Source organism: Sceloporus undulatus, chromosome 9 (assembly GCF_019175285.1).
Source record: "Sceloporus undulatus isolate JIND9_A2432 ecotype Alabama chromosome 9, SceUnd_v1.1, whole genome shotgun sequence".
Taxonomy (NCBI): Eukaryota; Metazoa; Chordata; class Lepidosauria; order Squamata; family Phrynosomatidae; genus Sceloporus; species Sceloporus undulatus.
This window is the reverse complement of record NC_056530.1, coordinates 28,696,117-28,709,008: the sequence shown is the minus strand read 5'-3', so window position 1 is coordinate 28,709,008 and position 12,892 is coordinate 28,696,117. Positions and strand designations below refer to the sequence as shown.

General features: G+C 43.2%; 1 protein-coding gene across 6 annotated transcripts in view; it reads right to left on the bottom strand.

Moving 5' to 3' along the window:
• The window catches only part of RTN3 (reticulon 3), a 41,739-nt gene extending 29,187 nt beyond the window's left edge, over positions 1-12,552 (bottom strand). The window contains exon 1 of one of the 6 annotated variants that reach the window (XM_042439723.1): positions 12,328-12,552. In XM_042439723.1, the coding sequence (XP_042295657.1) occupies positions 12,328-12,445 (118 nt within the window). In that variant the 5' untranslated portion in view covers positions 12,446-12,552. Of the gene's footprint in view, positions 1-8,904; positions 9,075-12,327 lie in introns of those variants that run through there. The other 5 variants (XM_042439725.1, XM_042439728.1, XM_042439724.1 and 2 more) reach the window with 5 other exon arrangements.
• Positions 12,553-12,892: the final 340 nt, after the last annotated feature.

Sequence of the window (12,892 nt, the reverse complement as noted above, 5' to 3'; positions counted from 1 at the left end):
CAGGGTTTTTAGTTTGTTTTAACTATATTTTATGTTTTGATATTGTGTTTTTAATCTGTCATATTTTTTAATACTTTTATAAGGAGGGAGGGATTATAATGTTTTTAAATTTATATTTTACTCTGTTATAATCACTGTTGTCAACCGCCCGGATTGGTTCGCCACAGGGCGGTATACAAATAAATATTATTATTATTATTATATTATCTGTGGTTTGATTTTCTTCCCGATCTCATAGAATCACAGAGTTGGAAGAGACCTGCCATGCAGGAACTCTCAATCAAAGCATGCCCCACAGGTGGGCCATCCAGCCTCTTTCATCATGCAAGAAGCCAGTATGAGCCAACTGCTGCTTCTGCTGGGAGTTCTGACATTGTGGTAACCAAACCACAGAGCAAAAGTATCTGTGGTTTGTTCAGCTATTGTGAACAGGAGATATTAGTCTACACACACCTGCATGCTACCTCCTTCTTGCCAAGTCATAATTCTCTTTCATTCCATCTTGCTGTGATGTGCTGATAGGCCTGTGGTTGCTCATAAGGTCAAACCACTGTTTGCACTAACTAGGTTACAACAAAAACTATCCTTCAAACTTTAAAATGCTTCAAGCAAGCCACTGTTAAGAGCCAATGGTCTGCTGTCATGTTCTGCAACAGCTTTCATTTCTGCAGTGGAACAAGTGACAACAGTTTTGATTTGTCATTTCAGAGGCCATGAAAACCCAACTAGCAAATCAAACCATGATTTGAAGCAGGCTTGCAATCCCTGTTTTGTGCTATCTCACTACAAACTATGATTTGTTGATGCAAACATCATTGCGTATCTCCCTTGATCATGCAAAATGTACGAACTGAAGTTGACTGCAACCTTACAGCTAACGCCAGGATTTAGGGACTCTTCAAGCTTGAAATAAGACTCTGAAGAAAAACACATTATCCTTTCAAAGATTTCTGAGACAGAATCTGAGGAGGATTTTAACAGAGTGCTTCAATTTTGCTTGACATAGCAACTGTTCACAAGCTCTTCGGTTAGTGTGATGAACTCTGGCCTTCATCCCGGTCCACAGCCCCAAAATTCAGAGGAAGACCACACTTTGTTTAACACTTTGCATCTGCCTTAGCTCTCAGGCGCTGAGCTGGAAGAGGGAAGAGATGGCGTGTCAGCTTCTGCCTACACTTCCTCTGTATTTTGGATGGCCACAGATCCAAAGAACCAAAGCCAAGTCTCCACTTCCTGGCTCTAGTTTTGGGAAGGGGAACCGGATGGCTTCATTTTCTGCTTGCACCGAAGTGGTGAAATCTCCTTCACTAGAGAGATTAGACCCACTCTTTCCTTATTGGTTTTTAGATCACAGACCACCCAACCTGGTGTCCTCCAGATATGTTTGACTACAACTCCTGTTATACCCATACAAGCATGAGAGATGTCCAAAATAACTGAACATCACCAAATCACAGGTGGCCGATCCATGGATAAGTCTTGATTTTTTTGGCTAAAATTTTCAGACTTATACATGAGTACAGCGCATGCCAAGGTACATAGATACTACATATTATACACCTCTGAGAAGTCAAAGAAATCTTAGTACTTCCAAACATTACAGAAAATCTGCCTTGCAGGTCATCATAACTAGAAAAGCTCTTGTCCCACACAACAAGAAGCAACTGCGTGCTTTGCGGGCAGCTTCATAAAAGAAGCATCACCCTCCTTCAAAGTGTATTATTACAGAACCAGTTTAACCAACCCTTCACAGACCTTGGCAGGTGACTCACATTTTCCACTCTAACCATACAGAAAAGGAGGAGGACGATGCAGCTCCAAAACCTGATGTACCAGGTTGGGAACGGTTATTGGCAAGGGCTCCACTGGGAGACATAAAGGGAAGAAGTCATTACCAGCTGCTTCTCATGCCTCTCCCTCCCCAAACGCATCCCAACAGCGCATTTCAACATCGGAGCTGTTTAGCAACTAATGAGTAGCAACTCTACTCAAAGCATGACAAGTTATAATCTGCATAAGGAGTTTCCCACAGGAGGTCTCCGCTCTCTGAAAAGCTCACTGCAATCCTTTTGCAATGCATTTGCTAGCTCCATCGTGCCACTTTAAAAGGGGGGGACGGACACAGGTGGAATAAAACAATAATGAAAAGCCTTTCCTGCATCAACCCCTGAACCCCCAAACTGTTCTGTCCAAACTCACCTCTTCTGTTAATGGGCTATTTAGCATTGTGTGCCCACAATATTAGCTTTCAGCAATACCTTCATTTTAATTTACCAGACTGTAAGAAGTGTGCAGCCTAAGATGGCAATATAAGGGTTCTTAGTGAGATTTTTCCAAAGACAGCCTAAGTGGACCCCAAGCTCAGATATAAATGTAGGTAAAGGAGATGTATTAAACATCTAAAAACTATGGAAATGCTAGTACACAAATGTAGTATTTCCCTACCTGTGAGATAAGAAGAGTGCCCATATATACAAGTCTTTCCCACTGTTTAGCAAGGAAACTACCTGTTCCCATCTCCTGCTGTTCAGTATAAAATGGGGGTTAATTGGCAAAGACAAAGCATTTAATTTCAATATAAAAACAAGCTTTAAATGTCTTAGGACATTTTATGTGTGGTGGTCAGCAATGTTAGAAAATAATCCTTTCCACTCCAATGGCGTTTGGAGCACCAATTTCAAGTACATTTCGATAAGAGCAGTGGGGCTGAACCCTTCTGAATCGGAGACATGCTCTTTAAGAATAAAACAAGCCTTAAGACCAAAGCAACAGTGGCTGGCACATTAGTTGCGGATCACGGCAAAGGACTGTATGTTATGATGGCAATGAGGACGCATGTTGCTCAGACAAAGCTGGAAGGCTGCCTAGAATTGCCTTTGTGAAAAGAGCGAGGGGGAAAAGCACGTTGGTCAACTTGTCTGAACAGAAGCAGGGGATCTTGCATAAGAGGAAACACATCCAAGCCATTACATGAGGGTAGTAACTACTCTCGTGCCAGACATTAACAAAGCATCTTAAGAGTCCAACATTTCTAATGAGTCCTTAATTTGTTACAGAAACTGAAGCAATTGTTTTCCTGGAAAATATTTGAAGCTAAATTTAAAACCAAGTGGATTGGAGACCACCTCAGCTTCCACATTCCTAGGCTTCTGAACAAGTGCAATGTCAGCCCAACCTCTTCTGCATGGCAAGTTGCTCTCATGTTACTAGCTACTGATATGATCAAGATGCAAATCCCAAGCCTTGGTATCATCTCAGCTCTTAAGAAATGTGTGACACATTTACAGCACCTTGGCATCACCTGCAAATGAAAACTGTTGCTCCAAATTACTTTTAAATTAATGTATGTGCTGGACCACTATTTGCAGCATCATGGGCCTGGCCCTTTTCCCAGCCCCAGAAGAGCATATTCTTAGGTTAGTATTATACCATTAATAATGGCCAAGCAGCAAATTCCAGGCCTTTGTTTCATCTTACTATTTCATCCATTAGCAGAGGGTAGTATTCCAATAAATGTTTTAGTGTAACTGATCTCAGTGGGATGAGAACAGTAATTAAAAGATAAACCCTTCGCAATATATTCTCAGGCCTGCTCTACAGATGCCACAAAATGGAGAGGCAGAATGGATTGTAACACTTCAGGTTGCTGCAGGTGAAGGATTATATCCTCACCCATTTTCTACTTGGAAAATAGAAATATTAATGCAGCAAGGAACACCTGCCTCCCATAGTTAGTTTTCTATTTCCAGGCCATTTGAAGAAACAAGTAGGGAGAGGATGATTTAAAGTGGAGCCAGGCATATCTTGAAGTTGGATTTTTATTTATGTCGCTTTGGTGCAGCTTTGTTCCAGTTGTCTAAACAGGGGATACAATAAAAATATCACTATCCAAAATCTACAGTACATTGATACCTTTATGAGACCAACTATAATGCATAAAATGCATCTTGCAAACTTTTGAAGCTTCACTGGCTTCTTTATCAGATGTTAAAAATCATACAAGAGAAGAAAAGTGATAATGTTAGAGTTACAGGACTATATTTTGTCTGAGATGATGATGATGATATCTGTATCCCGCTCTTTTCCCAGAGATGTTACGTTAAGAGGCCATTCTAGACTACTGGTTTAATGCACTTGTGTATTTGCAATATAGTAAGTTATGGAAAACTGCAATGCAACAAATAAGTGGTACTTCCTATACAGTATAATACTTTAAATCAAGTGTTGTAGGATCCTGAATAATTATGCCTAGAAAAGTAGGCATGTTTTCATGCCTGAGAACAGAAACGGCACAAGCCAAACAGCAAGACATGTACAAAAAGAAGACTGTGTTGACAAAATTTTGGGAAGACATCCCAAGCTTTCCAGAACAGGTTCTTCAACTTAGCCTGGCACACCTAACCATCTTGGGGCTTAGAGAGTAAGGTAACAATTACAAATCCATTGCTTGGATGTGATGTTGTGGTTTGTGCGTTGGACTATGACTTTGGAGATCTGGGTTCAATTCCCTGCTTGGTCATGGAAACCCACTGAGTGACCCTGGTCGACTCACATACACGCAGCCCCAGAAAACCATGTAACAGGGCTGCCATAACTTGGAAGGCACATACTGTATATACTCATGTATAAGTCTAGAAATTTAGGTCTAAAAATTGACCCCAAAAACCTGAGTGGACTTATCCAGAGGTCAAGGTAAGTATTGTATCTCAAATCTTATTTAAAAGAAGGAACCATCCCCTGGTGAAAAACAAGAGTATCATCTGTCCTGGAAGCACTGACCCCCTTTACTCTCCCATCCATCTGTCCTGAAGCACAAAGAGTTATGTCTGCTGGGATTTTGTAAGTTCTTTCAGATTGTTTTGCTTTGCTTCATCCTTTAGGTCCTTTATTATATGCCCCTAAGTTTTACTCGCGACTTATCCATGGGTCAAAGCAAAGTCCATAACTTTGGCCCCAAAACTTGCCCTCAACTACATAGTTATAATCAAGTATATATGGTAACTGTCAAGATTAACTAAATTCTGTCAGCGAGAGACTCCTCGTCCTTCTGAAAAATAAGCCCATGCTATTCCATTTTTAGGTTGCATATTACTACAACAACACAGCAGGTGAATGTCCAAACCCCCAATTCAAGACAACTGCACATGTTGAGGCCTCTTCCATATCCAGAGATGGATGAAAGCAACATTACAATTCTAATAAGTATGGTGATATTAGAACATGTTCCTTTCTATTAACTGTATGAATGAAGTAACTTGGTTCTTTATTGTTAAGATAAATAGTGCAACCATGCCTTGCGTCTGCAATTATGGCACGGGAACAAGTTCTAGTATTTGTGGGCTAAATTAAATGTCAAATTGCTGGTTTAGGTACAGCATACATTTTTTCCCAAACAATATTTTCTGCTGGTCAGAAAAGAATTGATTTTAAAAGATTCAAGGGAGTCTTGTGGCACCTAACAGATTTATTTTTATGATGAGATTTTATGGATTACAATCAATTTCTTCAGACAGAATATTAAAGCCCTTGAAAAGAATACTAGTAACTTGTTTCGTATTAATCTGATTATACCCATGCTTAGTCATATGATTCATCTCGCAACTAAATCATTCCTTTCATCAAGATACTCTTGAGGTAAGAGAGGCTTTTGTGTTTCCTTTTTGGTCTTGTGAACATGAACATTGTCTACCAGACTTTTCTTCAACTCATTAGCTTAGACTAACGCAGCTTTGTTTGCTGTTTTGGTTTCGTTGGGACTGGGCCAAGGCAGCAAACATCAGAAAGGAGTAACAATGGAAAAAATGACAGAAGCATCAAGTATAAATATAGTTCTTATGCCCTAATACATTACTTGAGGAACTGTGATGGCTCTCAGATCTAAGGAAGACCCTGCTGCAATGTGCAAGATATATGGGGAGTGCGGCAAAGAGGTGAAGGTCTGGGTATAATCAAACAAATGCAAAGACCATTTAGCTGTAAATTAATATGGTTTACTGGTCTGGTTTGCACCAGTGCTCAGTAAAACTGTGTCAATGCAAAACTGGAATGAAACCACTCATTTGCAAAACGCCCTTCTCTCACTTCAATCCCAACATAGCTCGAAGTAACGACAATGCAACAAACCAATCCGCGCAGCCTGCTAGTCATGTAAAAAGGTCAATGCAAGATATCCAGGCATGCACTGGGTCAGTGGAAGTCCTTCTCCAAGTATGCGCACCTTGGCTTCTGACAGCTGACAAAACCCTCAGCATCTGCCACCTTTGTAAGTGTAAGAAAAAGCAGGATATAAATAAAATAACAAATGGATACGTATTTGTAGCCTGAAACCGGATCCTTTCGTAATACAGTCACCCTCCATTTCCGCAGACTTGGGATTTGCACCCCTTGATTAGTAACAGTAAATGGAGGGGGATAAAATGGGGTGCGCGCCACCATTCAAGCCAATGGGGCTTGAATATTTCGTTTTTGTGGGGAGGGTGGGTCTGGAATGGATCCCCCGCGAAAACTGAGGTGCGACTGTACTGTAATGACAATGGCTTTACTTCCAATGTCAAACAAGAGTGACTTTCCCATGTGCCAATCACCTCAGGTGTAAATTGTTGTGAGACAGTTGTGACAGTTGCTCCTCTCTACTAGAGCATAATGCTGTACATGCCACCCTCCTCCTGTACCTAACTTGCACCTTCATGTACCTATCTCAAAGTCACTGTTATAATAGTGGACATATCCCATTGGCAATGTTGAAGAAAGATCGGCTCAATGTTGTTGCTGGCTTCAGGTAGCAAAAGGTTTTGGGTCAGACCTGGCATCAGATTCTTACCTTGCATGGTATTTTTGTATAATAGATATCACTGAGCAGACAAAACTTTACAGCCTTTAAGGTATATAGCTAAGGGGGAAAATGACGTGCAAAAAAGGTTAAGAAACGTGACTGTGGTTCAAAGATGAAACAGTGACTTCTGAGTAGGTTTATTTCATTCAGATCTTGCTTGCTTCCCAGTATGGCACCCAAAGCAGTAATAAATGTAGACTTTACAGCACCCTTTGTATGCTTTAAGCATTCCCAGCACATGATAATACAACAAATTCACTTCAACATACTGATCTGCAACACCCACAAACAAAGATGGACATTGATATAAAAACTCCTTCATAGTTTCCATCTGGAATTTGAATAGGATGCAGCCAGTGATACAAAGGGTTTGTGGGGAGAGGTGTGGCAGTGCATACCTTGCTCTATATAGATTAAAATGACCTTGTAATTTAAGTGTTTCCCAAGGCCTGGATCCTCTTACAGCTATTAAAGATGGCTTAGCAGCTTCTACACTGGATACTGGAGTCCAGGGTTAGCTGCAGGAGGACTGGTAGAAAAGCAATCTGACTCAGAAGAAAAAGGAGAACAGCAGGATTTGGAGAACAATTTCATCAAGATGTTCAGACTAAACCTGTCCTTTGAAATTTTGCAACAAGTATTTGTATCTGTTCTGGGAATTTTTAGCTAAGGGGCGAGGGACAAACGCTTCAAATAAGATAACAAACCCATCCCTGCTTTTTTACTGGAAACAGGGACTAATAACAGCTATCTCTTTGAAAACCTTTCATTAGAGGGGCTGCAGACAAAAACAACATCCCCTTTCCATTGGGCATTAAGTCATACATATCATATGCGTATGTTCGCCGCTATGCGAAAACACAAGGGACCACTCGCCTGCTCTTATGGTGTCGCGGCTGACCTTGATTCTACAGGCCTAAAACGGACCACATAGAAGAGGCCCACTTACTCCTTGAGACTGCAAAGCATTCATGGCTTGGAGCATGAAGAAAGGCCTGACAGGTGGGAGATATAAAAATACACCGGCAGTTCTTATATACTGGAAGATGGCATCTTGACTGAAACACTGCTGCTACAGGCTGCCGCATACCAGATGCTACTAATATGCCCTTGCAAGGAAAGGAATGCGGTCAGGAATTGACAAATAAAAGGCAAAAACCTTTTGTTAAAAGGAAAGCCAGTTTCTCAGAGGGCTGGGGTGCTTGCTGAGGCTCAGCTATTGTCTGCTGGGGAGAGCTGCCTGCCCCTTTAAGGCACAGTCACCTGGTGCATGTTTGCCAGCCTTGGAAAGGCATCTGCAGTGCAGCTTTTTGCAAGAAAGATCTCCTTCCAGTTCTCAAAAGGAACTAACCAAGCTACTGGAAAACCTGGGGGGTGTTTAAACAGTGGCACTACTATGTCTAGTCTCTTTCTATGTCCTTTCTATGGTTGCCAACAGGCACCATTGAAGGGAATTAGACGGCACAGATGCCGTCTTCTCAGTCACCAATTACTTAGCACCCCATAAAATGCTTTGGATAAGGCTGCATTTCCCCCCAAGGTAAGGCTGAAGTAACATATCACTGAATTGCAACGCATTCTTGTCTCATGTAGGCATTAACACAATAACACAAGACCATCCCAAATGGTGGCAGGGTATCTGCCAGGATCATACTGGGAAAAGAAAAGGGTGGGAGAACCGATCCCGCCCTTCTGGGGAGAAAGCAAAGCCTACAAACTGATAATCAGAAATAAAAAGGACAGCCCAGCAAACCGAGAAAAAGGATTGCACAATATTGGAAGGTGAAAAGGCATCTTCGCTAAGAAACATGGAGGAGACGGACGCCTCCCTATCCCTACCTTCTACCTCAGGAATCACTCCTTTCCCAGCCTCCAACCCATCTGGTGTTTTTCAAGCGCTTAGCAAGCGATCCCATTCAGAGGATGCAGGAAACGTACCAAAGCTACCTTCTGCCAATTGTATGCAGTGTTTGCAGGTTCTACAACCCACATACAGAGGAATACCCTCAAAATCCAGGCCTCTTCCCTTCATAAGGACTTCCATCCTTTAATTAAGAATCCCCCCTACTTACTATCAGGCAACGCCATTCCCTGAACCTTCACATCCCAAGATTTACCACTGCACCATGCTCCAGAATAAGGCTGCAAGGCACTCGAAATGGTGGATCAGGAGGCTGCAAAACGGTGGGAATGATACGAAAAAGGCTATAAATTGGACATTTTCTGTTAGTAACTGCAAACTGCCAATGCCTTTAAGCCACATCCCCCTCGCGCTGCCATTACCAACAATGCTGTCATAAGACACCCACACACTGCTCCCTGTTTTGTAAATGATCTCAGGATTTTTCACAGCACCACCACACCCAGGACACCCCCCATTTGCTTGCCATTTTAATCAGTCATCCGGCTGTGGACCTTAAGCCATTCGAGGAACCTTGGACCCTGATTGCGCATAAGCTCCAACCTTCATTTGTCCTCCCCATTAATGCCCTCGCATTCATATGTATATCTTGGGACACCCAGCTATAGGGCATGTTTCAGATGGACATCAAATCACCTTAATGCCAAATGTCATTTTTACCCAGAACTACTTTTCACAAAGGCTATCTGCCACACCCTTCTTCCCCTTGAAGGTGACACACACACTTGACGGTTGCCCCCTACTATTACTTCCTTCTACCTTTTGTAGCGTTATTGTCTTTACTAATGAGTCACGCCTTCTCATGATGTGGCCAAAGTAAGACAACTGCAGTTTCTTCATCTTGGCTTCCAGGGAGAGTTCAGGCTTGATCTGTTCAAGGACCCATTTGTAGCTACAGCACTCTTCTCCAACAATACATCTCAAATGTGCTCAGCTCTGTATCTTTACTCTTTAGGATCTTCTTTCATAGCTGACCTTCCCATGCCTACCTAGTCTTCTGATTTCTTGATTCAAGTCTCCTTTACGATGGATGGATGTTTGATCCTAGGTATCAAAATACTTAGGTTTCCTCATTATCTAGGTTGAACTTATGTAGATCCACCATGGTTATGATGTTTGTTTTCTTTAGGTTTAGCAGTAAGCCTGCATTTGCCCTTTCTTCCTTGACCTTCCTTAGTAGTTGCTCCAATTGCTCCGATTGCTTTCTGGTAGTAGAATGGTGTCATCCACATACCTGAGATTGTAGATGTTCCTGCCTCCTATCTTCACTTCTCCTCTTTATGAGTATAAACCTGCATTTTGTATGGTATTTTCTGCATACAGGTTGAACATGGAAGGGTGACAAAATGCACCCTTGTCTGACCCCCTTTGCCAACTGGAAAACATATTGTTTCTCCATGTTGTATCAGGAGCTTCTTGTCCTTAGGCACATATAAACACAGACAAAGAGTGCTTCCTATTTACCATTCTGTTTCTTCCACTGAGTCCAAGATTAATGTGTAGGATGACAAAACGTTGTCTAACCCCTTTACCAACTGGGAACCGTATTGTTTCTCCATGTTCTACTAGTAGCCTTTTCTCCTAAGGCACACACACACTTCCTATTTACCATTCTGTTTCTCCACTGCGTAGAAGTTGAACATGTAGGGTGATAAAATGAGGCCTTGTCTGGCCCCTTTGCCAGCTGGGAACCATACTGTATTGTGTTTCTCCATATTCTCTTGTCCTAAGGCACACACACACACACACACATATATACACAAAAGGTACTTTCTATGTAGCATTCTCTTTCTCCATTGCGTACAACTTGAACAAGTAGAGTACAAAATGGAGCCTTGACTTACCCCCTTTACCAACTGGAAACCATATTGTTTCTCCATATTCTACTAGTAGCCTCTTCTCCTAAGGCACACACACTCTTCCTATTTACCACTGTGTTTCTCCATTACACAGAACCAAGTAGGGCGACCAAATGCACTCCTGTCTCACCCTCTTTGCCCACTTGGAACCATTTTGTTTCTCCGCTGCATTCAAGCTGAACAAGTAGGGACAAAACGCAGCCTCGCCTTACCTCTTTACCAACTGGAAACCATATTGTTCCATCATATTCTAGCAAAAGCCTCTTATCCTAAGACACGCACACATACACATACAAAGGGTACTTCCTATTTACTATTCCGTTTCTCCACTGCATTCAAATTGAACATGCAGGCCCTACAAAATGCACCCTTGCCTTACCCCTTTTACCAATTGGAAACCATATTCTTCATATCTTAGCAGTGGCTTCTTGTCCTAAGGCATATGGACACACACACAAAGGCTATTTCCTATTTGTTTATCCATGCACCAAGCCAGAGGGATGGTTCTGCGCAACCCTAAAGCCGGTATACTTTGCATTAATCCCCTATTCACACTTTCCTCTGGGATTTTTAAAAATGCCCTTTTGCACCCAAACCTGCCCTATTTCTTCTTCTTCTTCTTCCTCCTCCTCCCTGGTGCCCACTAGCGAGTAGTACAAAGCCAATGACAGTATTTGCCCATTGGGAAAACCATATTTGCCCAGAGGGAATCATCGGAGAAGATTTGTTTATAGAGGAGAATACTTGCCCATAGGGAATCATTGGGGAATATTTGCCCATAGGGCATCACTGAGGAACATTTGGGCATAGGAAATCATTACAGAATACTTGCCCATAGAGAAACACTGAATACTTGTCCAATGTTTTCCTATTGGCATGTATACTTGAATGTTTCCCTATGGGCAAGTATTCCCTGCTGCATCCCTATATTCCCTGACTGACAAGTGTTTTCCAATGATTCTCTATGGGCAAGTTTCCTCCAATGACTTGCTATTGCTACTGGCAAGTACTCTCCAATGACGCCCTATATTTCCCAATGATTCCCTATGGGCAAATATTCCCAATGTCTCCCTATGGGCAAGTATCCTCCAATGATCTGCTACTGGCAAGTATTCCCCAATGACTCTCCATATTCTTCAATGTTTCCCTATGGGCAAGTGTTTTCCAAACATTCCCCAATGATCCCTTATATTCTCCAATGTATTCCTACTGGCAAATGTTCTCCAATGATTCCCTATGGGCAAGTATTCCCCCTATACTTCCCTACAGCCAAGTTTTCCTCAATGATTTTCCATATTCTCGAATGATCCCCTATGGGGAAGTATTCCCCAACGATCACCTATGGGGAAGTATTCCTCAATGACTCCCTGTCTTCCCCAACGATCCCCTATGGGCAAGTGTTCCCCAATGACTCCCTGTACTCCTCAATGATCCCCTATGGGCAAGAATCTCCCAATGTCTCCCTATGGGCAAATATAATCCAATGATCCCCTATGGGCAAGTATTCCTCAATGTCTCCCTATGGGCAACTATACCCCAATGATTCTCTATGGCCAAGGATCCTAAGGGCAAATATTCCCCAGTGTATCCCTATGGGCAAATCTACTGTCATTGGCCTTAGCCCCGCCCCCTCCTCCGGCTGTTCCCTTAGCAACCCCCTCCCTCCGCCTCCCATTGGCTCTTCCTTCCATCTCCCCCCTTTTTTAATTCCTTACCAGCGCAAGGTTGGTGGGCGCCTCCCGCTTTCACATCCCGTCCTACTCCTGGCTCTGAGGCCCCACCTCCTCCGGCGGAGGAAGAAATATAGGGAGACTGGGTGGCGGGCTCAGCCATTGTGGTCTATGGTAAAAGGCTCTAGGCACCGAGGAGCTCCTCTGCGAGCGAGCGAGCGAGCGACCAACCGCCTTCCTCCGCAGTCAGGCGCCGACTGACAAGACTTGAGGAGATAAGGCTGCACTGAGCATGCGCGGAAATGGAGACTGGGAGGGGGAAATGGGCGGGCGTGTCGCGCATGCGCAGAAGGCAGATGCGAGTTTGGGTGGCGCCTCTCGTGAGAGACGCCCCCCTAAGGCGCCGTGCCGCAAAGCATTTCGGGACCCCGCCCTCCTTCACTCTCTCAGCGCGACTCTGACATTGGAGGGAGGCTGTTGCCAAGCGCGCACTGAGCATGCGCGTCAGCCGGCGCCAATTCGCGCTTTTTTGTTGCGTGCGCATGCGTCGTAGCCTTTGGGCGGGTTTCTTGTGGGCCCTTTAAGGGGAATTTTTTGGACTTCAGCTCCC